Here is a 19,836-nt window from a genome sequence, read left to right on the forward strand (position 1 = left end):
CTGATACACATTTGACACCCAAGAAAGATTTGTTGAGTGGGTGAATAAGTCTGGCCCACAACGCCCTAGGGGATCTGCTGCCACTGTTAGACCCTGCTCAAACTCTAGCCACACAGGCCATTCATGTCTCAAACATAACATGCTTTCTCCCAGGGCATGTACACATGGTGTTCTCCCTGCCTAGTTAATCCAGGGCTCCACTTAAAAGGCCACTTCCTTCCCTGAGCTCCTGAGAAAAAGGGTCTCCATACTATATGTTTCTTCAGCAGCCTAATGCCTTCACATCAGGCCTTGCTAGACTGTAAGCTGCACTAGGACAAGGTCTGTGTGTCTCTCTTGCTTGTTGCTGTAACCCCAGGACCTCACCCAGAGTCAGGACCAGCTCAGGCCCTAGTGTTTATTAACTGGTGCTAACTGTGGAGACTGGGCATGTGCCCAAAGAGGTTACCACCACAGAGCAGCCCAGGCCAAGTACAGAATGAATAGTACAGTCTGGCTGTAAAGAAGTTCGGTATAAGGATGGCCATGGGTGGGGATATGAGGAAGGATAAAGGTAAACAGGGAGAAGCCAGGAGGATTTTCCGGGCATGTGCAAATTCCTTAGGGCAGAATGTACTGGGCATATTTAGGTAAGAAACAGATCAGCATCACTGGAGTGAAGAATTCCTGAAAAGGAGGTGGGAGATAAAAGGAAGGCTGAGCTATGCTGTTGAAGTTCCTGAAGGCCTACCTTACTTCTCTGTGCCAGATCTAAGTTCAATCACCTTTCATGTCACCATTAGCTGATCTCACAGTAACCTCAATATACCCCAGACTGAAATCAACCTGTGTCCTCCCCTGAGTTCCTCATCCTAAAGGTGTTTTTGAAACCCCCCTCTCCTTTCCTCCACACACTTCAATCAATAACAAAAACCTGCTTTTGGCCAGGCACAATGGCTCATGTCTGTAATGCCGGCATTTTGTGAGGTCGAGGCGGGTGGATCACCTAAGGTCAGAAGTTTGAGACCAGCCTGGCCAACATGGTGAAACCCTGTCTCTACTAAAAATAGAAAACAAAAATTAGCCAAGGCATGGTGGCAGGGGCTTGTAGTCCTGGCCACTCAGGAGGCTGAGGCAGGAGAATTGCTTGAACCCGGGAGGAGGAGGTTGCAGTGAGCCAAGATCGTGCCACTGCACTCCAGCCTGGGTGACGGAGCAAGGCACTCTAGAACAAGGCACTGTCTTAAAAAAACAAAAACAAACAAACAAAAAACGCTACTGCTTCTAAGTTATTCTCCAGACCACACTCCAGTGTGATCTACTAAAAATATAAGTCTGGTGAATGATTCCCCTTGAGGACTTCTCATGGCTTACAGGTTAAAGCCCATAAACTTTCCAGCACCTGTTTTGTCCTGTATGATCTGGTCTGTTCACCTCCTGCTGCTCTGCCACCCATGCCTCTGTTCCAGCTTGATCCATGCTTCTGAAGCTTCTGGTTGGGTATGTCCAATGCCTTCCTGGCCTACCTTCACCTGGTTCATCTCCCACTATAAGAAGCCTTTTTGTTTATTTTGTTTTGAGATGGAGTCTTGCTCTGTTGTCCAGGCCAGAGTGCAGTGGTGTGATCTCGGCTCACTGCAACCTCCATCTCCTGGGTTCAAGCAATTCTCCTACCTCAGCCTCCCAAGTACCTGGGATTATAGGTACCCGCCACCACACCCAGCTAATTTTTGCATTTTTAGTACAGATGGGGTTTTACCTCGTTGGCCAGGCTGGTCTTAACTGCTGACCTGAGACGATCTGCCCTTGTCAGCCTCCCAAAGTGTTGGGATTACAGGCATGAGCCACTGCGCCTGGCCCAAGAAGCCTTTCTTGACCAACTCTCTTACATCATCTGATGTCTCCTGGCTACCTCTGTTCTCTCTGTATCTCTCTTGTTTTTGTCACACTATTTTGCAATTATTATCCTACCTGTCTGTCTACCCCACAAGACTGTGAACTTCTTGAAGCAGCACAACTGTCTTATATCATCTTTTATCCCAGCACCTGGAGCACTGTAAGAATAACAGCTAAGATTTACCAAGCACTTACACAGAGCTAAGAGTTTCACATGCACTGACTTGTTAATCACCACAGCAACCCAATGAGACAGGACTCTTTATGCCCACTGACAATAGAGGAAACTGAGGCACAGGAAACTCATTTGCTAGGTCCAACGATTTAAATTCAAATCAGATGCCTGATTTTAACTACTCTGGAATATCGCCTCAATAAATGTTTGGTGTTTCTCAGGAGAAATCGGTGAGAAAGAAAGAAATGCTGAAAACTAAAAGCCAAAGATGGCCCCAAGTCTGTGATTTCAGGCTATCCTCCTCTAATCTTATCTTTTGAGGGGAGAGGGCTGTCACACAACCGTTCCAGGACGCCAGACACAGAGAGTAATCGAGATGAACGCGCCAATCCAGCCATCCACCGCGACTGGGAAAAGGCTCGCTCCTACCTAAGGTAAAGAAGGGACTGAGAGCGTGAGCACACGGACACGCTGCACCCAAGGGAACAACACTGGGGGGAAGGATCTGGCCAGTGCCAGCAGGCATCTGAGAGGTGGGGGGTCCAGCGTGGGTTCCGGAAGCAGGAAAGGCAAGCAGGTGTGCGATCTAAATTAGGATGAGGGGCGGGGAGGGCGCTCGAAGCAGAAGGGCGCAGCTCGGCCTCCGCTCTCAGCAGCAGACCCTCATCTCGGGCGCTTGTTGGTCCGCAGGCCGGGAGTGGGCTGAGACCCGCCCAGAAACCGGGAGAACTGAGGCGCGGGCGAGCCCCTTCGGCTCCACGGGATTTCCACCCTGAGGTCCTAACTGCGCCCCACTTCACGTCTGGCCTCTTCACAGAAGTGGCTGCACGCCTTGGGGTAAAGGGGGGAGCGGAGGGTGGGGGGAAAGAGCGGGGAGCCCCGAGGGAAGGGCGGGGAAGCCTGGGCCGGAAGGCGTCCCAGGCTCGGCTGGGAGCCGGCGCTCTCTTTCGACGCCACCCGCTGCCCCCGCCCCCGAGCCGGCCGGGACGACACAACGTCTCCGCCCCCAGCGCACCGCGCACCTCACCTTGAACGCCGCCCCACCCACCCCTATCCTATTGGGCCTCACGGACCGAGGCCTCCCGGCGATTGGCCGGTGAGGTCCGCGAAGGCCCCGCCCATCTCTCCGCCCCCGTCCCCGTCCGCCGGTACTTTGGACGGCGGCGTGGCGCCCCTCCTCCCCTCCCGGTCCCCGCCCCCTGGAGCAAATGCTGCCGAGCTGCGGCCGCGGGGCAGATGCACGCGCTCGGGCCCTTCTAGCAGGCGCGAGCAGTCGCTGGGCGCGCGAAAGCGAAAGAAGGAAGAGGAAGGGAGGGCGAGGGCGGGGTGTTGGGGAGGGGCGGGAGGAGGAAGAGGAGGAGGTTGGAGCGCGCTCGCGCTTGGCCTCGCGCCCGCGCAGAGGGAGGGGGAGAGGGGCGCGCGCGCGCACGCTCGCGTTCTCGCTCGCTCCATCCATCCATCCTCCGGTCGCGGCACGCGCGCGCGCTCCGGGCTCGCGCCGCACCCCCCGCCCGGGAGAGGCGGGCTGGAGTGGGGGGCGGGGGGAGGGGCGCGCGGACGGCGCGCGGACTGCGCGCGGGCGGGGTGAGGTGAGGAGGAGGAGGCGGCGACGGGACAAGAAGGGAGGGGAAGGGGCCATGGCCGCCCGGTGAGGCGGCGAGGCGGGGGGGCGGCCCGACCCCCCGGCCCCGGGCCCTGGGCCCCGGGGAGAGGCGAGGACGGACCGACGGACATGGGGCTCCGGAGCAGCCGCCGCCGCCGCCGCCGCCGGAGGACGCGGCCCTGAGAGGCCGCCGGGCCCCGGCGCGGCCCCCCGGGCGGGGTGAGTACGGGACGGAGACGGGGACGGGGGAGGGGCCTGCGGGGGGCGGGGGGCGGGGCCCGAGGCGGGGCTTGGGCCCCCTCCCCCCAGGTCTGGGTCAGCGCCCCTTCCCCTCCCCCCGGGCCGACGCGGAAACGCCCGGCTTCCCCCAGCTTCCCGGCCGGGCCGGGGCCCCTAGCTCTCCCCCGTCTGGGTCCCCCTTGGGCGGGGCAGGGCCGGCCGGGGAGGGGGCGCGGGGCCTTTGTTAGGGAGCCAGGCCCCAGCCCCCGGGACAATAGAGACACCCTCCCGGACTTCTCTCCCCGGCCGGCCGGGGCTGCTGGCGGGCGGGGAAGGAGAGGGGCCGGGACGCGTCCCACTCTGCCCACTCTCTGGGGGTCGGTCTGTCCCGGCCCGGCGCCGGCCCCGGCGGCTCGGCTCTCCTCCCCCCAGTCGGTATGATGCAGCAGCAGTGCCGCAGGGACGGGAGAAGAGCCGAGGCCCGGCCTCCTACCCTTCCCAGTGCCCCCGGCTCATTCGTCAGTCCCCACCCCACTCTAGGCCGGCAGCTCCTGAAACTCGTACCCACCGTTCCGAGGGGCCCTGGGCTGTGGGCGCTGTGTCTGAATCCTTGGGTGGGGGTTCTTGGACTTTGGGGCTCTTGGAGAGACTTCCGGGCTGGTCCTGAGGGAGGGCGGGTGGTTATCTAAAGGAAGAACAGGTAAGGGGAGTGCCCGCTCCTGGCATGCCATCCCACCGGGCTCTCCCCTCCCCCCTGCTCATGGTGGCTAGAAATGTCCCTTAGCTATAGGCTCTTGTGGGCTCTGCTCCCCTCGTGGAGTGGCAGGCTGATTTTAAGGGAAGGCAGAGTGGGGTGAAGGTTGTAGGGTCCTAGGGCCATTTCTACTTATGGTAGCAGTACCCCCCCAAGTGGACATCCTGGCTGAAAGCAGAGGTGACTCTGAGGAGACTCTTTAGGGAAGGGGGGGGTGTATTTAGGAGTCTGTGCAGTTCTTTGCCACACCCTGTGGGTTTGCTTTGAGGCCTTGGAGTTCCTTCTCCTCCTCCTGCTGCATTGCACCATGGGTATCAAAGAGGGGTTTGAGTTTTGGGGACCTAGGGTGAGCTGCTGCCTCCTGTAGACTCAGACTCTGATTGGCAGTGGAGTCCACTGCCTGGGCTCAGGTCTGGGAAGGACTAGGCCCCCTTTAGGTTTCAGGCCCTGAAGGACCTTCCAGACTTCATGAGCCTGGGCCTTGGGAGGGAGAGACCCTGATGCCAGGACTAAGCTCTGGGCAGCGAGTGGGGAGGGAAGGTGGCCGCTTTCAGAGGTGCTGTGGACTCACAACAACACCCCCATCCCCATGTGTGCAGCCGTGTTGCCGCCCGCTGTGCTATGAGCAGTCAGAGCGCCGTCTCCACAAGAGTTTACAAATGAAAATGGAGGAAATGTCTTTGTCTGGCCTGGATAACAGCAAACTAGAGGTGAGGGCTCCCCCACGTGTGCCTCCAGTTCTTTCTCTTGATGTCTCTGCATCGCTATATCTGGCATCCACACCAAAGAGGAATTTGGGTAGTCAGCCTTGTTCCTTAAAGGGAATAGTCAGTTGAAAAGGCCAAGGATCCAGGAAGAAGAAAGAACACGAAGTCAAGTTGGGGAAAATGGCAAAGAAAGCATGATTTTTGGCTGGGGCCAGCTGGCAGCAGATTTGGTTGATGAGAGTCCAGGGGGCTGTGACTCTTGTGACCGTCAATGTTCTCCCCTGGGGCCCAGGCCATCGCTCAGGAGATATACGCGGACCTGGTCGAGGATTCTTGTTTGGGATTCTGCTTTGAGGTACACCGGGCTGTCAAGTGTGGCTACTTCTTCCTGGACGACACGGACCCTGATAGCATGAAGGATTTTGGTGAGCTTCAGGGTGAAGGAGCAGCAGTCTGGCGCTGCCCCTGGGACTGCCCCGAGTTTCCTTCTCTGGAAACTGTGCTAGATGTAGCGCCTGGAGTTCCTGTGAGCTGGGGGAGGGATTGAAGAGGCCATGGGACCCCAGGTGGGAACACGAGGAGAGGGTCCCCTGCCCCCCCTGATCGCCAGCCTCTCCTGTCCCCAGAGATCGTGGACCAGCCGGGGTTGGACATCTTTGGACAGGTTTTCAACCAGTGGAAGAGCAAGGAGTGTGTTTGCCCTAATTGCAGTCGCAGCATTGCCGCCTCCCGCTTTGCTCCCCATCTGGAGAAGTGCCTGGGAATGGGTCGGAACAGCAGCCGAATCGCCAACCGCCGGTGAGGGAACCAGAGCTGCCTGTCCTCTGCAGCCTGCGCCATGGCGTGGTCCCCCAGGGGCATTGGGAGGGTACAGAGGGTGGGTTGTACTTGGCCCCAGATGCTTCACGTGCCTCTGAAGTTGGGGGCAGAGGGGGGTGACTGCCTTGACCCTTTCTCTTCCCTCCTGTTGGCAGCATTGCCAATAGCAACAATATGAACAAGTCTGAGAGTGACCAAGAGGATAATGATGACATCAATGACAATGACTGGTCCTATGGCTCGGAGAAGAAAGGTGCTTGGGAGCCTGGGGAAACTTGGGGGGCATTGGGATGAGGTGGGAAGCAGGAATTGGGTATATAGTGGTCACAAGTTGTTGCCTTGAATGATGAAGGGAGAGTGTAGCTGTGTGGCTTTCTTGAGATGCCCTTGGACTGAGAATTTAATGGAAACCCTGCTCTTTATCCTTTTGTTCCCCAGCCAAGAAGAGAAAATCAGACAAGGTGAGAGCTGGGGCAGGTACTGGGGAAATATGGGCAAAGAACAGATACCCTCCCCTTTGGGCAGGGAGTCCTTGAGTGTCTTGACTCAAGGCTGAGGTCATTGGGGGTTGAGGGTGTCTCTGGTGGGTGGGGAATGGGAGTTGGGGGAGGGAATATGGGTAGACAGGCCTACTGGGGAGGAAGAGTAGGAATTTGAGGATGCTGCTTTGTCAAATCTTTTTTCCTTCCCTGGGTTCTCGGCTCCCCCTTATCGTTACCCTTTCCCCAAAGCTATGGTATCTCCCATTCCAGAACCCCAATTCCCCTCGAAGATCCAAGTCTTTAAAACACAAAAATGGTAAGTGGGGCTGGAGCAATGGGAATGCTTCTAGCTGCATCTTCTGGGACTCATTGCCAGGGGGTGGAGGTGGGGCCCGGGGGTTGGGGTATTGAGGGAGGGCCTGTGATCCTTCTGTCACCCCCACTTCCTCTCTGGTTATTTTCAGGGTTCTCTGTCTGTACCTCTGCATCAAACACCCTTCCCCTTCTTTTTTCTTCTTCAGGGGAACTTAGCAATTCGGATCCTTTTAAGGTACGTTTGGGTCACCCCTCACACACTCACTCTCATTGTCCTGGTTGCGAGGTGGTGGGGATTTGGACAAGTAGTGATCAGAATGCTCACAGCCAGAAGCTGATGAGTTATTTGGCTCTTGTATATTTATGTTTTTTTTCTGAGTTCCACCCCCTTATCCATTGACAAGTGAGATGAGAAATCATTTGGAAAATAGCAGGGTTGTCCTAAAGTCTCTCACTTAGAAAGGGATCAGAGGGAGTGATTCTCACTCCCACTCCTGCACCTCCCTTTTCTCTGTCCGGTCTCTAACCTGTACCTCTGGTTCTCCTGCAGTATAACAATTCAACTGGGATCAGCTATGAGACCCTGGGGCCAGAGGAGCTTCGAAGCCTGCTGACTACGGTGAGGGGGGACCTGCGAAGGGAGGAGGCCCTTGGGAGTGGGCTGGAGCCATAGGCGGTGGTCAAGGCCCTGGAGGAAGCTGGTGACATAGCAGTCCAGGGCCATGTCATTCTGTCTCTGGAATTAGGTTTCCTGGCCCATAGTGGCCTGGGACTGTCTGCTCTGGACACCTTGGGGCCATCTCTATTAATGCTATCTAGTATTCATACAGAAGAGAACATCTAGCATCTAGAGTAGGTTTCCTCCATCCCTCCTTTCAGCTTATATTCCTCTTCCAGCAATGTGGGGTGATTTCTGAACACACCAAGAAGATGTGCACAAGGTGAGCACAGAACCTAGAAAGGGGGCCGGGGGCCTCCTGCGGACTCACCAAGGGCATGGGTTAGGAGTACCCCTGGACTTGAGCAATGGGGCTCCCGCCCTTCCCCTTCCCTCTTATAATGGTTAGGCCTTCGGCCACAATCTGGGAACGAATCTATGTTCATCCCTTCCCTGTCTGTGCCTGTGGCTCCTGCCTTGCCGAGGGGAGGGGCTTTACCAGAGTTCCTCATATCCCTCCCTGCCTTGTCGCTCCACCAGGTCCCTGCGCTGCCCACAGCACACAGATGAGCAGAGGCGAACCGTGCGGATTTATTTCCTCGGGCCCTCGGCGTAAGTGGCCCTACAGGCAGGGTGGTGGGTTGTGACCAGTTAGGGTGATGATGGCTATCTCTAAAGGCTTTCTTTGGCTCATCCCCTTCCCAGTGTCCTTCCGGAGGTCGAGAGCTCCCTGGATAATGACAGCTTTGACATGACTGACAGCCAGGCCCTGATCAGCCGGCTTCAGTGGGACGGCTCCTCTGACCTCTCACCCTCTGATTCAGGCTCCTCCAAGACGAGTGAAAATCAGGGATGGGGTCTAGGTACGTGACCCAGTTGGGCCCCAGGGGCTCTCTGGCCGAAGCTATGGGGGTGCCTCCTCTCCTGCCACAACCCTACCCTCATTTCTTGTGTCTCTTTCTCTACAGGTACCAACAGCTCCGAGTCACGGAAAACCAAGAAAAAGAAATCCCATCTGAGCCTGGTAGGGACTGCCTCCGGCCTGGGCTCCAACAAAAAGAAGAAGCCAAAGCCACCGGCACCCCCGACGCCCAGCATCTATGATGACATCAACTGACTTGGGTGCAAGGGATAGCCTTTGGCTGAGCAGAGCCCTCTCTCCTGACCCCCACCCAGGTGGCATAGCCTGGCAAATGGACAGCTGCTGGGGGTTGGGGCTTGGGAAGCTTGGTGGGCCAGGCAGGCAGAGGATCCAATTATGCGCCCCTGGGGGGTGTCATGGTCCTCTGCAACGGAACACGACTCCTCGGCGTGCAGGACTCAGACCTGGACATATTATGCCTTGGACATAAGTTTGGTGGGGAGGCAGTTTTCCTATTTATTCTGTGAGTTACTGGATGTCCAGCTAGGCCAGGGGCCTGACCTGGGCACTGTGCCAGGGCACTGCCTGCCCCCCACCCCAGGAACTGGACTAAGCCCTGCCGAGGGGCAGTGTGGTGACCCGGGAGGCTGTGGGTTGGAAGCTGAGCCTGGAGGGGGCCTGCCCCGGCTGCCCTCAGCAATGTGAATGGGTCCGGTGCTTGGAGCTGAGGGGTACGGCTGGGCATGTGCTGTCTGTGTGCAGAATCCTATCAAATGCCTCCAGTCCCAGGGGTAGGCAGGCACAGAGTGCTGTCTGCTGAGGTGGGCGTCCAGAACTGCCGCCACCTTCCCTGCCCCTCACAGGGGCAGCCCTTTCCCCTCAGTCCCCATGGGCCTCCTTGGCAGCAGGAGCTGTCCTTTTGTTGCTGGGTGCCAGGAAAGGGCCTCCAGCCTCTACAGCTTCAAGGAATGGGAAAGGGAGGGTAGGAAGAGGGAGATATGTCAGAATTCTTCCCCCTGCCTCTCCTCCCTGACCCAGGGCTGGTGAGGAGTGGGGCCCCAAGGTGAGAGGGAACGGTGCTGCTTTATTTGAAATGTTTTCTTACCTCATTCCCTGCCCCAGGAAGGGACCCAGCCTCACCCTCCTGGGGTGGCCCCGTGTTCCTCCTGCCCACTCTGCTCCAGTTGCCCTACCGGGGCAGCCCAGGTTCCCAACTGCTGCTTCCACCCCCCTTCACCTTGACCGGCTTCAGTTCCTCTCAGCGCTCCTGCCTCCAAAGCCTGCCCTTTTTCCCTTCCTTAGCGCTTTTAAGTTATTTATTCTGTACTTGTGGTTTGGGGCTCTGAGGAAAATCCTAATCTCGTGCCTCTCCCCCTTTGCGAGGAGTTGGGTGGTAAGAGAGGGTGGCCTCTGTGCTCTGGGTTGTCAGTGGAGGGGAAGGGGTGTCATTGCCTCTCTGTGGGACTGTCATGCCAGTGTGCCCACCTGCCTGGTCTACATCCAGAAGAGATGTACCGTCCCCCCTCCATGCGGGCACCACCACTCCCAGGAGCCGAGCTGGAGGACCGTGACCTGGGCTGGGAGCAGAGCTGACAGACACGGGTGGAGGTGACCTTGAGCCACGTTCTCTGGCACTTGCTGGACATGTCCCCTGCCCTCTTCCCAAGAGGGGCGATCCCACATTTGGGTAGCTGGTACCCAGGACTGGTTGGACTGATCGGGTTAGGGACCCTAGAGGGTTAAGGGAACAACAGAGATGGGGCTGCCGTGCCCTGTCTGGAACCCCGCTCTCCCCCTGGGGTGGTTCTGATTGTGGCTGATGCCTGGTTGCAAATTGGTTTTTAACCCACAAATTGTGATTATTTTTTAAAAAGCCAAACAGAATTTGGCAGGAGTTAGAATAAATCCTGGGGCCAGGGCTCCTCTGTTCTTGGCCCTCCGTAGCCTTCTCCCTCTCCCTCTGAGGGGAGGCTGGAGGGAGAGGAGGATCTCAGCAGGCCTCTAGCCGCTTCCAGATGCAGTCTAAGGAGTGGGCTGAAGGTGAAGGGAGGAAGGCTGTGGGCCACTCTCCCTTCTGAGAGGCAGTTGCAGCTCAGGCCCTAATACACTTTTTGCTCTGTGGCCTCTCCCTTTTTCCCCCTTCTGGTTGGGAGGAGGGAGAAGTGGGAAGTAGTTTGGGAACTGGTTTGTCCATATAAACTTCCCTATTGTTCCTTGGCCCGCCCTCAGGGCAGAGCCCCCTGCCCAGGCTGGGTAAGAGATGGGCTTGGTCCAGCAGGGACCCTGAGGGAACAAACCCTTTTCCTTCTGGGGAGAGAGTGCCCCCCTACCATGTAGTTGAACAGGGGCTAGGAGCTCCCCACTCCCCTCCCTCTTAACAGCAGGCTGTGTGGGTTTCAATTCCCATCCTTCCCACCCCGGCTAGGTGTCTGTATCCTATCATGTGTCTGAGTGTGTGTGGGGGGGTTCTGTACTAATTTCCATGGCCGGTGGCTTTTCCTTCCATGCATCACTCCCCCCCGCATGCCCAGGGGCCACCCGCCTGGCATTACCGCATGCTGGGGTCATTGGGGGAGGGGGGTGGGGCTCACGCTGTCCTGTGGTCTTGAGATTTTTATTTTTGCATATGTAATCCATTCTGTACAGGTAGCTAACTTTGTAAACGCTGTGTATTCCCTCTGCCCCCATGGCTGCTGGTGTAAATAAACTGCATCTCCCGTTGGTAGCCTGGCCTACTCACCCTCATTACCATGTTGCTGGGGGGCAACGCGAAGCCATTCTCCTACCGAAAGAGGCTCCACCATCACAAAATGGAACTTTATTCAGTCACACTGACCCTCCATCCAGCAGCCCCAGAAGCAAGAGCCTAAGGGCCAGCGATCCATACCCAGAGCTCATCCTTGGAGTTGGGCAGGGTAGGACGCTGGCCAAGGGCCAGTGCTGTCTCCTGCTTGCAGCCTGAGGCCTATGGGAGCAGCAGCTGTGGCCTGGCTGCTCCCAATGCTGGGGGCTTGGCTTGGTGCCCCATCCCCTTCCTGACTGAGCTCTATGAAGGACTCTTAAAAAAAAAAAAAAAAAAATGCAAGCAAAGTGCTTTGAAAGAAGGGAGGACACTGAAAACTACCTAGAACACGGAGAACACCCTATTCCTGCTAAGGGGTAGGGGGAGAAGGTGAAGGTGGCCAGGTGCCCATAGAGAAGGCGTGCAAGATCTACATTCCCGCCTGTGTGACTTCAGTCTCAAAAGACTGATAACTTGGCTGAGAAATGGAAGGATACTCCAGGCTCCCTACAGTGGTATGCTGGGGCCATGCTAAGGTGCCCTGGCTGGCAGCCTGGGTGCTGGGGGGCAGACATGCAGGACATTGGGAAGAGCTAGGACCACAGGTAGGAGGGAATCCTCAGAGCCCAGGCTCCCCACTGAGCTTGGCCATCAGCTCTGAACTTCAGGAGGACCCTAAAAATGAAGGAAGGTGACATTCTCATTTCTACCTGAGTTGTGCTTGCACAGAGGGGACGTCTGTACTCCCGTGGACAAGGGGAGGCCCTGTACCTGCCTCCTGTGTCCTATGGAGGGGATTTCCATCACATCCTTTCCACCCCTCCCTCCCAGGCCCTCAGGCCCAGCTCTGGCCAGAAAAAGGGGGGAGGCCATAAAGGAGGAAGACCATGCCTTTCATTTTCTCCCTATGTCCTTATCGTCCATACATCCCAAATACTAGGAAGCTGAAGAAGACCGTGACTCCCACCAGGGAGACAGTGGCAGGCGCTGTGAAGAACTGGCGGTAATTGATTCGGAAGTACCAGACCACACCCAACAGCACCACAAACACAGGCACCATGAGGCTGCCCACATTGACACCGAGGCTGGGTGGCTCAGTGGCCGAGGAGGCCAAGGAGGCTGAGGGGCCTGGAACAGCTGACCCTGGGGGTGAGCGGTGGCAGTGAATCACACAGTTGTCAGTAATGTTCAGAGAACGCAGTGTGCAGGCTGGGTCCTGTAGCAGGCGGCCCTGGTAGATCAGTTTCATCTGGCTTTCTTGTCCAGGGAAGTATTTGCTGTAAGGATGAAAGTACATGGAAGGAAAGACAGAGAGTGAGGAATGAGAAAGCAAACAGGCCTGGAGCAACAAAGCAGGGGAGTGGGGAAAATTGGAGGGTGTATTTTTTTTCCCCCCTTATCTTTATCCTTAACTAGTGAAGGGTGTATTTCTTTTTTTTTTTGAGACGGAGTTTCACTCTTGTCACCCAGGCTGGAGTGCAGTGGCACGATCTCAGCTCACACAACCTCTGCCTCCCGGGTTCAAGCAATTCTCCGGCCTCAGCCTCCCAGGTAGCTGGGATTACAGACATATGCCACCGCGCCTGGCTAATTTTGTATTTTTAGTAGAGATGGGGTTTCTCCATGTTGATCGGGCTGGTCTCAAACTCCCAACCTCAGGTGATCCGCCCGCCTCGGCCTCTCAAAATGCTGGGATTACAGGCATGAGCCTGTAATCACGTGCCTGAAGGGTGTATTTCTAAGTCAGTATCTACCTGCCCTTAGGAGGGGCTTGATCTTACACTTTCCTGCTGCTCCCATGTCTGCACCAGCCTCCTTAGAGGGAACCAAGGGCTGGGGGATGGGCACAAGCAGCCTCCCACTTCCCAGGCCACTCACCTCTTCAGGGCACCCACGGTATCCTCTGGCCTGGCCACAGCCAGCTCCTCGGTATCATTGAGGAATTTGAGCCGTACAGTGATGAGGCCGGGGCTGGGAGGGAGGCAGGTGCTATCCTCAGATCTCAGGGGGACCTCTGGACTGCTGCTGTCTGCACCTGCTTGTCTTTTGGGCAGGCCTTGGATGTCAAGGAGATGCTCAAGGCTGGGCTCAATACCACCCCCAGCTCCAGCTTCCCCTGTGGAGTCTCCCCCACCTTCGCCAGCCTCTTCAGCCTTCTCGTCATTACCCTCTGATGGATGGGGGAGTTCAGTTGGCTCAGGGTTGCCTTGGCCTGCCACCAGGTGGTCCACATGCCCCAGGTGGAGGACAGATGTATCGCCTGCTGACACAATAGTGCCCAGTAGCTGGTTGCTACCGCTGTCTGCTACGTAGGTAGAGAGCCAAGCTAGGACCAAGGCTAGAATCAGCACCACCACACCTGCCACCACCATCACCTCATTACCCACACCCTCAATGAGGGTGACATCAGAGAGCTCCATGGCCTGGCTGCTGACAGGGTCCACGCTGCAGGAACAAAGGGGGATAGCATCAGCAGACCCTGAGGGTTTCAACCAGGTCTCTAGTTTGTTTAGGTTCTAACTGACCCAGCCCTGAAAAAAAAAATGGAGTTCAGTGTTCTGTAGAATCAGGGACAAACCTTCCCAATTCTGGCGCCCCAACCTAGAGCTAAAGACCTACCCTTTGCCTCTATTGTGAAACTCTTGCTTTCAGGTTCTGTGATCTTCCTCTCTCACACTGTAACTTCCCAATGAACATGGATCAGCAGGAAAAGCCCACAGCCTTGCCGCTGCTGCTGCTGCTGCTACTACTACTGTTGGTTTGTTTTTGTTTTTTTTGATGAGAAAAACCTTTGTTTCTTTGAGGCTCGAGTTTCTCTAGGATTTCTATCACTTGGTCAAGCAAATATGCCTCCTAAGCAGTCTCCAAAGTGGCTTCAGAAAGACCCAAAAGCCTGGAATATTTTCAGATTGAGAATGCCATCCCTGCCAGATTGTCTCATTTGAGCCTATTTCATTCCTGGTCACAGATCCAGACTGCCCAGATGTCAAGAGCCAAAGAAAACTGACCTATCATCATAAGCAGAGTCAGACAACCTCAATGGGGTAACTCTGTAGGGGCTGTGAGCAGAGACTATGCAGCAGACATGATGTGCTGCCTCTGAAACTTCTGGCAACCCCTGGAGAGCAACGTGGGACAGACACCAAAACACCACCCTCCTGGGTCACCATGGGCCCACTCCTGCAATAACCACTCCCCAAGTGGAAGTGATTTGAAAAAGATTCCCTAACGGCTCTCACAATCCATATCTGAGTCTTTCTTCTTTCACTGTGAAGCCTCTGCTGCTGCAGTTTCTTAGCAAGGCAGGAAGCATCCCTGCTTGCTCCTTGGAGTACCTACTATTTCCCTTGGAGAATCTGCTGCCTGGGCAAATCCATTATCAAACTATTCTGACAGCACGTATAAAACTTCATTAAACTTATCTACCTGTCCTTCTCTCTCAGACTCCTGGTAGGCAAGGATCGTATGTATTTCTCTTGGTACTGAAGTGTTCAATATAATGCCCCAGTAGTTGCTCAAAGAATAGCTGTGGAACACATCAACATCCTTATTTAATATACCGGCCCTGGAGTTAGAAAACAACTAATTATAATCCCAGTTTTGCGTCCTACTAGCTATGTCAACTCAGACAACTTTCTCAGAGCCTCAGCTTTCTCATCAGTAAAATGGGGTTAAAAATAGTACCTACCTCATGAGGTTGTTTTGAAGATGACGTGAAATCATCGAAGCAAAATACTTAGCACAGTGCCTGGCACATTGCAAATTGCAATTGCTCAATAAATGGCAGCAATTATTTATCACACCCACAACTAACCCCTGATGGTAAGAAGGTTAATGTCATTAACCATGATTTACAGAAAAGGAAACTGCGGCGAAGAAAGATGAAAACGACTGGCACAGACACAGGAAACTCTCGAAGGGAGGGGCCCAGCAAGACCCCAGGTGTCCAGCTTCAGAGGTCTTTACTCTGTCCTCAGCCTGTGATCTACCCTGACCGTACTCAGACCAAGCGGTGAGGAGGGGTCCCGCACCCTGCTTTTTCTGAGGCGAAAGTTCCGCGTTTGGATGGTCCTATTCCCGCGGGGTTGGACTGGGGTCCATAAGCCCACCCGAACTGAAGGGCTGCCTGGTCCCAACCGCCGTGCCAAGCCCAGCTCTCCCTGCCCGTGAGGGGTAGGGTCGGATAAGGGGGTCACAAACCGTCCACACCCCTCAAACTTCGGGGCGGGGCTGGTGAACTGGGGGCGGGGCTTGAGGACGCGGGGAGTCATGGGAAATTAAAGGTGGATTGGACCAGCACTGTGCCTAGAGGGAGAAGTTCTCACCTGAAAAGCCCAGACTAAATGTTTTGACCTCGCCAGGACGGCCCCTGGACTCGTCTTTCCGTAGAGCTCGGGGAAAGGGCTGGCAACCCAGGATTCTGTTCAGGGTCCGGTCGCTTCCGGCTTTTCCCGGAAGCTGTTAGAACCAGGGACAGGAAGTCCCGCCTCCGCGCCTTGCACTGATGACGCAGAGATACGTAGGGCGGGCTGACGTAAAGGGTATTCTTTAAATAAAAGGGACAGGTTTCTCAGCGGAAGGAGGGGTGGAGTCATTGTTGGCGGGATTGCGGCCTCCTGGAGCTGGGCCACGCCTTGTGGGCGGGGCCTTAGGCAGTCTAGGTAGGGAGGCGGGGCCAGGAGGGGCGTGGTTAGTGGGAGGTGCTTAGGGAAAGGGGCGTGGCTTCGCGTCTGTGGAAGGATTCCCCGGCTGGCGCCGCTGGGTAGAGCCGGTACAGCATTTCCCTTTCAGCTTTGTTCTTCCGGCTTTGCTGTCTGCCTCCCGGGCTGGTTGAATTCGTTACTGCTTTGCAACGCGCACCGAACTCCAGGTTAGCAGGATTAGTAAGAACTCAGCTCTGGGCCAGTCGGGAAGGCAGATAAGGAGACGAGTTAGTCAGCATCCAGTGCTTGAAGAGTGCGGCCCCAGATAGTGTGGGACCTGGAGAAAGAAGGCGAGAAAGCATTTCAAAGGCACAAATTCAGCGCAGGCTTAGGGTACAAAAGGGGGGAAAAGTCCAACTTTCAAGAACTTATCCAGATTTTTGCAATTAAGTTTTTTTCTAAAAACGTACTGGGGCCAGGCGGGGTGCCTTACTCCTGTAATCTTGGCGCTTTGGGGGACAGAGGCGGGAGGATCGCTTAAGCCCAGGAGTTCGAGGCTGCAGTGAGCTATGATCTGAGCCACTGCATTCCACCCGACAGCGAGGGCTTCTCTCAAAAATAAATAAATAAATAAAAGTGCTGGAGTTTGGGGGTTTTGGAGAACTACTGATTAAAGGATAAATAATGCAGACGGGGCAAACAAGCAAAAAGCTCGGTGGTTTGTACCCCTGAACACTGGCAGAACCAGCGCTTAGTTCAAGAAATAGATAATTACCCCAGAACCTCCCCCTTCATCTCTTCCTCTAGCCATTAACCTCCAAAGAGTAGTCACTGTTCTGACGTCTGTCACCATATGTTAGTTTTTCCTGGTTTTGTACTTGGTATACATAGACTCCAACTGTGTTTTCTCTTTGCTGTCTACCTTCATTTTTATAAGTCCTTTCATTGTGGTAAAATAAACATAACATAGCTAGGCACGGTGGTGTGCGCCTGTAGTCCTAACTACTCTGAGTGCTGACGCAGCGGGGTCACTTGAGCCCAGGAGTTCAAGGCCAGCCTGGGTAACATAGGGAGACAACTGTCTCTAAACATAAAAATAAATAATATTAAATAATATTTAGGCTGGGCGCGGTGGCTCAGGCCTGTAATCCCAGCACCTTGGGAGGCCGAGGTGGGCAGATCACGAAGTCAAGAGATTGAGACCATCGTGGCCAACATGGTGAAACCTCATCTTCACTAAAAATACAAAAATTCTGCTTAGAAAGGGATGAGAAAAAAATACAAAAATTCTCTATAAAAAAATTAAATAGGCCGGGCGCGGTGGCTCAAGCCTGTAATCGCAGCACTGTGGGAGGCCGAGGCGGGTGGATCACGAGGTCAAGAGATCGAGACCATCCTGGTCAACATGGTGAAACACCGTCTCTACTAAAACTACAAAAAATTAGCTGGGCATGGTGGCGCGTGCCTGTAATCCCAGCGACTCAGGAGGCTGGGGCAGGAGAATTGCCTGAACCCAGGAGGCGGAGGCTGCGGTGAGCCGAGATTGCGCCATTGCACTCCAGCCTGGGTAACAAGGGCGAAACTCCGTCTCAAAAAAAAAAAAAAAAAAAAAAAAAAATTAAATACCAGGCCGGGTGCAGTGGCTCACGCCTGTAATCTTAGCACTTTGGTAGGCCGAGGTGGGTGGATCACCTGAGGTCAGGAGTTCAAGACCAGCCTGGCCATCATGGTGAAACCCCATCTTAAAAAGAAAAAAAAAAAAAATTAAATAAATTAAATAAATAAAAAGGCCGGGCACAGTGGCTCATGCCTGTAATCTCAGCACTCTGGGAGACCGAGGCAGGTGCATCACTGGAGGTCAGGAGTTGAGACTAGCCTGGCCAATATGGCAAAATCCCGTCTCTATTAAAAAAAAAAAAAAAAATTAGCTGGGCATGGTGTCGAGTGCTTGTAGTCTCAGCTACTTGGGAGGCTGAGGCAGGAGAATCACTTGAACCCAGGAGGGAGAGGTTGCAGTGAGCTGAGATCACGTCAATGCACTCCAGCCTGGCGACAGAACAATACCCTGTCTCAAAAATAAGTAAATAGAAAATAAGTAATATTTAAATATATACATAACATAATATTTACCATTTTAACTATTTTTAAGTTTAGAATTCAGAGGCATTAAGTACATTCACAAAGCCGGGCGCAGTGGCTCATACTTGTAATCCCAGCATTTTGGGAGGCCGAGGCAGGAGGATCCCTTGAGCCTAGGAGTTCAAGACCAGCCTGGGCAATATAGTGAGACCCTGACTCTACAAAAAAATAATAATAATTAGCTGGGCATGGTGGCGTGTGCCTGTAGTCCTGGCTACTCAGGAGGCCGAAGTGGGATGATTGAGCCTAGGAGGTTAAGGCTGCAGTGAACCATGAGCCAGCTACTCAGGAGGCTGAGGTGGGAGGATTGCTTGAGCCCAGGAGGTCAAGATTGCAGAAAGCTGTGATCGCACACTATGCTCCAGCCTGGGCGACAGAGTGAGACTCCGTTTCAAAAAAAAAAAAAAAAGTAAAGGAAAAAAATTGTCTTCAGCTGAGCATAGTGGCGACAGACTGTAATCCCAAGCACTTTGTGGGGCTGAGGCGGGAGGATCACTTGAGCCCAGGAGTTTGAAACCAGTATGGGCAACATTGCGAGACCCTGTCTCTACAAAAAATTTAAAAATTAACCAGGTGTGGTAGTGTGTGCCTATAGTTCCAGCTATTTGGGAGGCTAAGATGGGAGAATCATTGGAGCCTGGGAGGTCAGGGCTGCAGTGAGCCATGCTCATGTCACTGCACTCCAGCCTGACATACAGAAAGACCCTGTTTCAATCAATCAATAAAAACTACTCTTATGGCCGGGCGCAGTGGCTCACGCCTGTAATCCTAGCACTTTGGGAGGCCAAGGCGGGTGGATCACCTGCGGTCAGGAGTTCAAGACCAGCCTGGCCATGATGGTGAAACCCCATCTTTAAAAAAAAAAAAAAAAAAAAAAAAGTACTCTTGGAGATCTTCCCAAGGCAGTACACATGCTGGTCACTTGGGATCCCTCCCTAGTTCTTTCCTGCCATGGGTAATATGGATTTGTCAGCTATGCACAGTAGGTCACACCTGTAATCCCAGCACTTTGGGAGGCCGAGGCAGGCAGACCACGAGGTCAGGAGTTCAAGACCAGCCTGACCAACATAGTGAAACCCCGTCTTGACTAAAAATACAAAAATTAGTCGGGCGTGGTGGTGCATACCTATAATCCCAGGTACTCAGTAGGCTGAAATTGGGAGGCAGAGGTTGCAGTGAGTCAAGATCACATCACTGCATTCCAGCCTGGGTGATAAAGGGAGACTCCATCTCAAAAAAAAAAAAAAAAAAAAATGGATTTGTTTAACCACTTCAACATGAGTGGTTGCAAGTAATGCTGAGAGGAATATTCCTGTATGTATCCTGCCTTATGTGTAACTGGGAACAGTGTTTAAGGAAGCTACCCAACTGTCCCCAAAGAGGTGATCTGCCCACCAACAGGATGTGCACATCTGGCCTGGTATCCTGATTTTTTTTTTTTTTTGAGACAGAGTTTTGCTCTGTCACCCAGGCTGTAGTGCAGTGGTGAGATCTCAGCTCACTGCAATCTTTGCCTCCTGCAATCTTTGCCTCCCAGGGTCAAGCGATTCTCTTGCCTTAGCCTCCTGAATAGCTGGGATAACATGTGTGTGCCACCATGCCCATCTAATTTTTGTATTTTTAGTAGAGACGGGGTTTTACCATGTTGGCCAGGCTGGTCTCGAATTTCTGGCCTCAAGTGATCTGCCTGCCTCAGCTGTATCCTGTTCTATTAATCTTGCCTTTTGTGCTAGAAAATATTTTCCTATTCCAAAGTAGTACATAATCACATGCATCTTTTTTTTTTTTTTTTTTTTTTTTTTT

General features: G+C 54.2%; 2 protein-coding genes and 1 pseudogene across 12 annotated transcripts; 1 reads left to right on the top strand and 2 right to left on the bottom strand.

Annotated features, from left to right (window-relative positions):
- The first annotated feature begins 3,671 nt into the window (after nucleotides 1–3,671).
- ATXN7L3 (ataxin 7 like 3) lies at nucleotides 3,672–11,194 on the top strand. Of its 6 annotated transcripts, none has more exons than XM_032279433.1 (13): nucleotides 3,672–3,872; nucleotides 5,226–5,336; nucleotides 5,626–5,758; nucleotides 5,960–6,131; nucleotides 6,308–6,405; nucleotides 6,591–6,613; nucleotides 6,884–6,950; nucleotides 7,099–7,184; nucleotides 7,500–7,568; nucleotides 7,847–7,890; nucleotides 8,148–8,219; nucleotides 8,313–8,470; nucleotides 8,576–11,194. In XM_032279433.1, exons 2-13 carry the CDS (start codon nucleotides 5,286–5,288, stop codon nucleotides 8,722–8,724), a joined length of 1,122 nt encoding a protein of 373 aa, XP_032135324.1. In that variant the 5' UTR covers nucleotides 3,672–3,872; nucleotides 5,226–5,285; the 3' UTR covers nucleotides 8,725–11,194. The 6 variants fall into 6 exon arrangements, with proteins under 6 accessions (XP_032135324.1, XP_032135325.1, XP_032135320.1 ...); XM_032279434.1 differs by lacking the exon at nucleotides 3,672–3,872 and adding an exon at nucleotides 3,984–4,806; XM_032279429.1 differs by lacking the exon at nucleotides 3,672–3,872 and having other exon boundaries at nucleotides 3,984–5,336.
- Nucleotides 11,195–11,265: 71 nt separating this feature from the next.
- Nucleotides 11,266–11,860, bottom strand: LOC116552698 (annotated as a pseudogene). The gene has a single exon (XR_004269493.1). The product of XR_004269493.1 is annotated as an uncharacterized LOC116552698 (transcript).
- A 263-nt stretch (nucleotides 11,861–12,123) lies between these two features.
- Nucleotides 12,124–15,720, bottom strand: TMUB2 (transmembrane and ubiquitin like domain containing 2). 5 transcript variants are annotated; one of them, XM_032279437.1, is made up of 3 exons: nucleotides 15,577–15,720; nucleotides 13,130–13,696; nucleotides 12,124–12,528 (listed from the first exon to the last, which is right to left on the bottom strand). In XM_032279437.1, the coding sequence occupies exons 2-3, from the start codon at nucleotides 13,669–13,671 to the stop codon at nucleotides 12,165–12,167; spliced, it is 906 nt and encodes a 301-aa protein (XP_032135328.1). In that variant the 5' UTR covers nucleotides 13,672–13,696; nucleotides 15,577–15,720; the 3' UTR covers nucleotides 12,124–12,164. The 5 variants fall into 5 exon arrangements, with proteins under 5 accessions (XP_032135328.1, XP_032135330.1, XP_032135327.1 ...); XM_032279439.1 differs by having other exon boundaries at nucleotides 13,130–13,782; XM_032279436.1 differs by lacking the exon at nucleotides 15,577–15,720 and adding an exon at nucleotides 14,940–15,543.
- Nucleotides 15,721–19,836: the final 4,116 nt, after the last annotated feature.

The sequence above is a fragment of the Sapajus apella genome, unplaced genomic scaffold, assembly GCF_009761245.1.
Source record: "Sapajus apella isolate SASKATOON/1434 unplaced genomic scaffold, GSC_monkey_1.0 scaffold12, whole genome shotgun sequence".
In the NCBI taxonomy this organism is placed as follows: Eukaryota; Metazoa; Chordata; class Mammalia; order Primates; family Cebidae; genus Sapajus; species Sapajus apella.

Bases quoted from the DNA above. Each gene is read 5' to 3' on its own strand.
- ATXN7L3 (XM_032279429.1), top strand. From the start codon at position 5,127: ATGCCAGGACTAAGCTCTGGGCAGCGAGTGGGGAGGGAAGGTGGCCGC. The intron at 7,569-7,846 runs GTGAGGGGGGAC...TTCCTCTTCCAG, and splicing joins TTCGAAGCCTGCTGACTACG to CAATGTGGGGTGATTTCTGA. The intron at 8,471-8,575 runs GTACGTGACCCA...CTTTCTCTACAG, and splicing joins AAATCAGGGATGGGGTCTAG to GTACCAACAGCTCCGAGTCA.
- TMUB2 (XM_032279436.1), bottom strand. From the start codon at position 14,974: ATGATTTCACGTCATCTTCAAAACAACCTCATGAG. The intron at 13,697-14,939 runs GTAGGTACTATT...TTGTTCCTGCAG, and splicing joins CTTCAAAACAACCTCATGAG to CGTGGACCCTGTCAGCAGCC. The intron at 12,529-13,129 runs GTGAGTGGCCTG...TCATCCTTACAG, and splicing joins ACCGTGGGTGCCCTGAAGAG to CAAATACTTCCCTGGACAAG.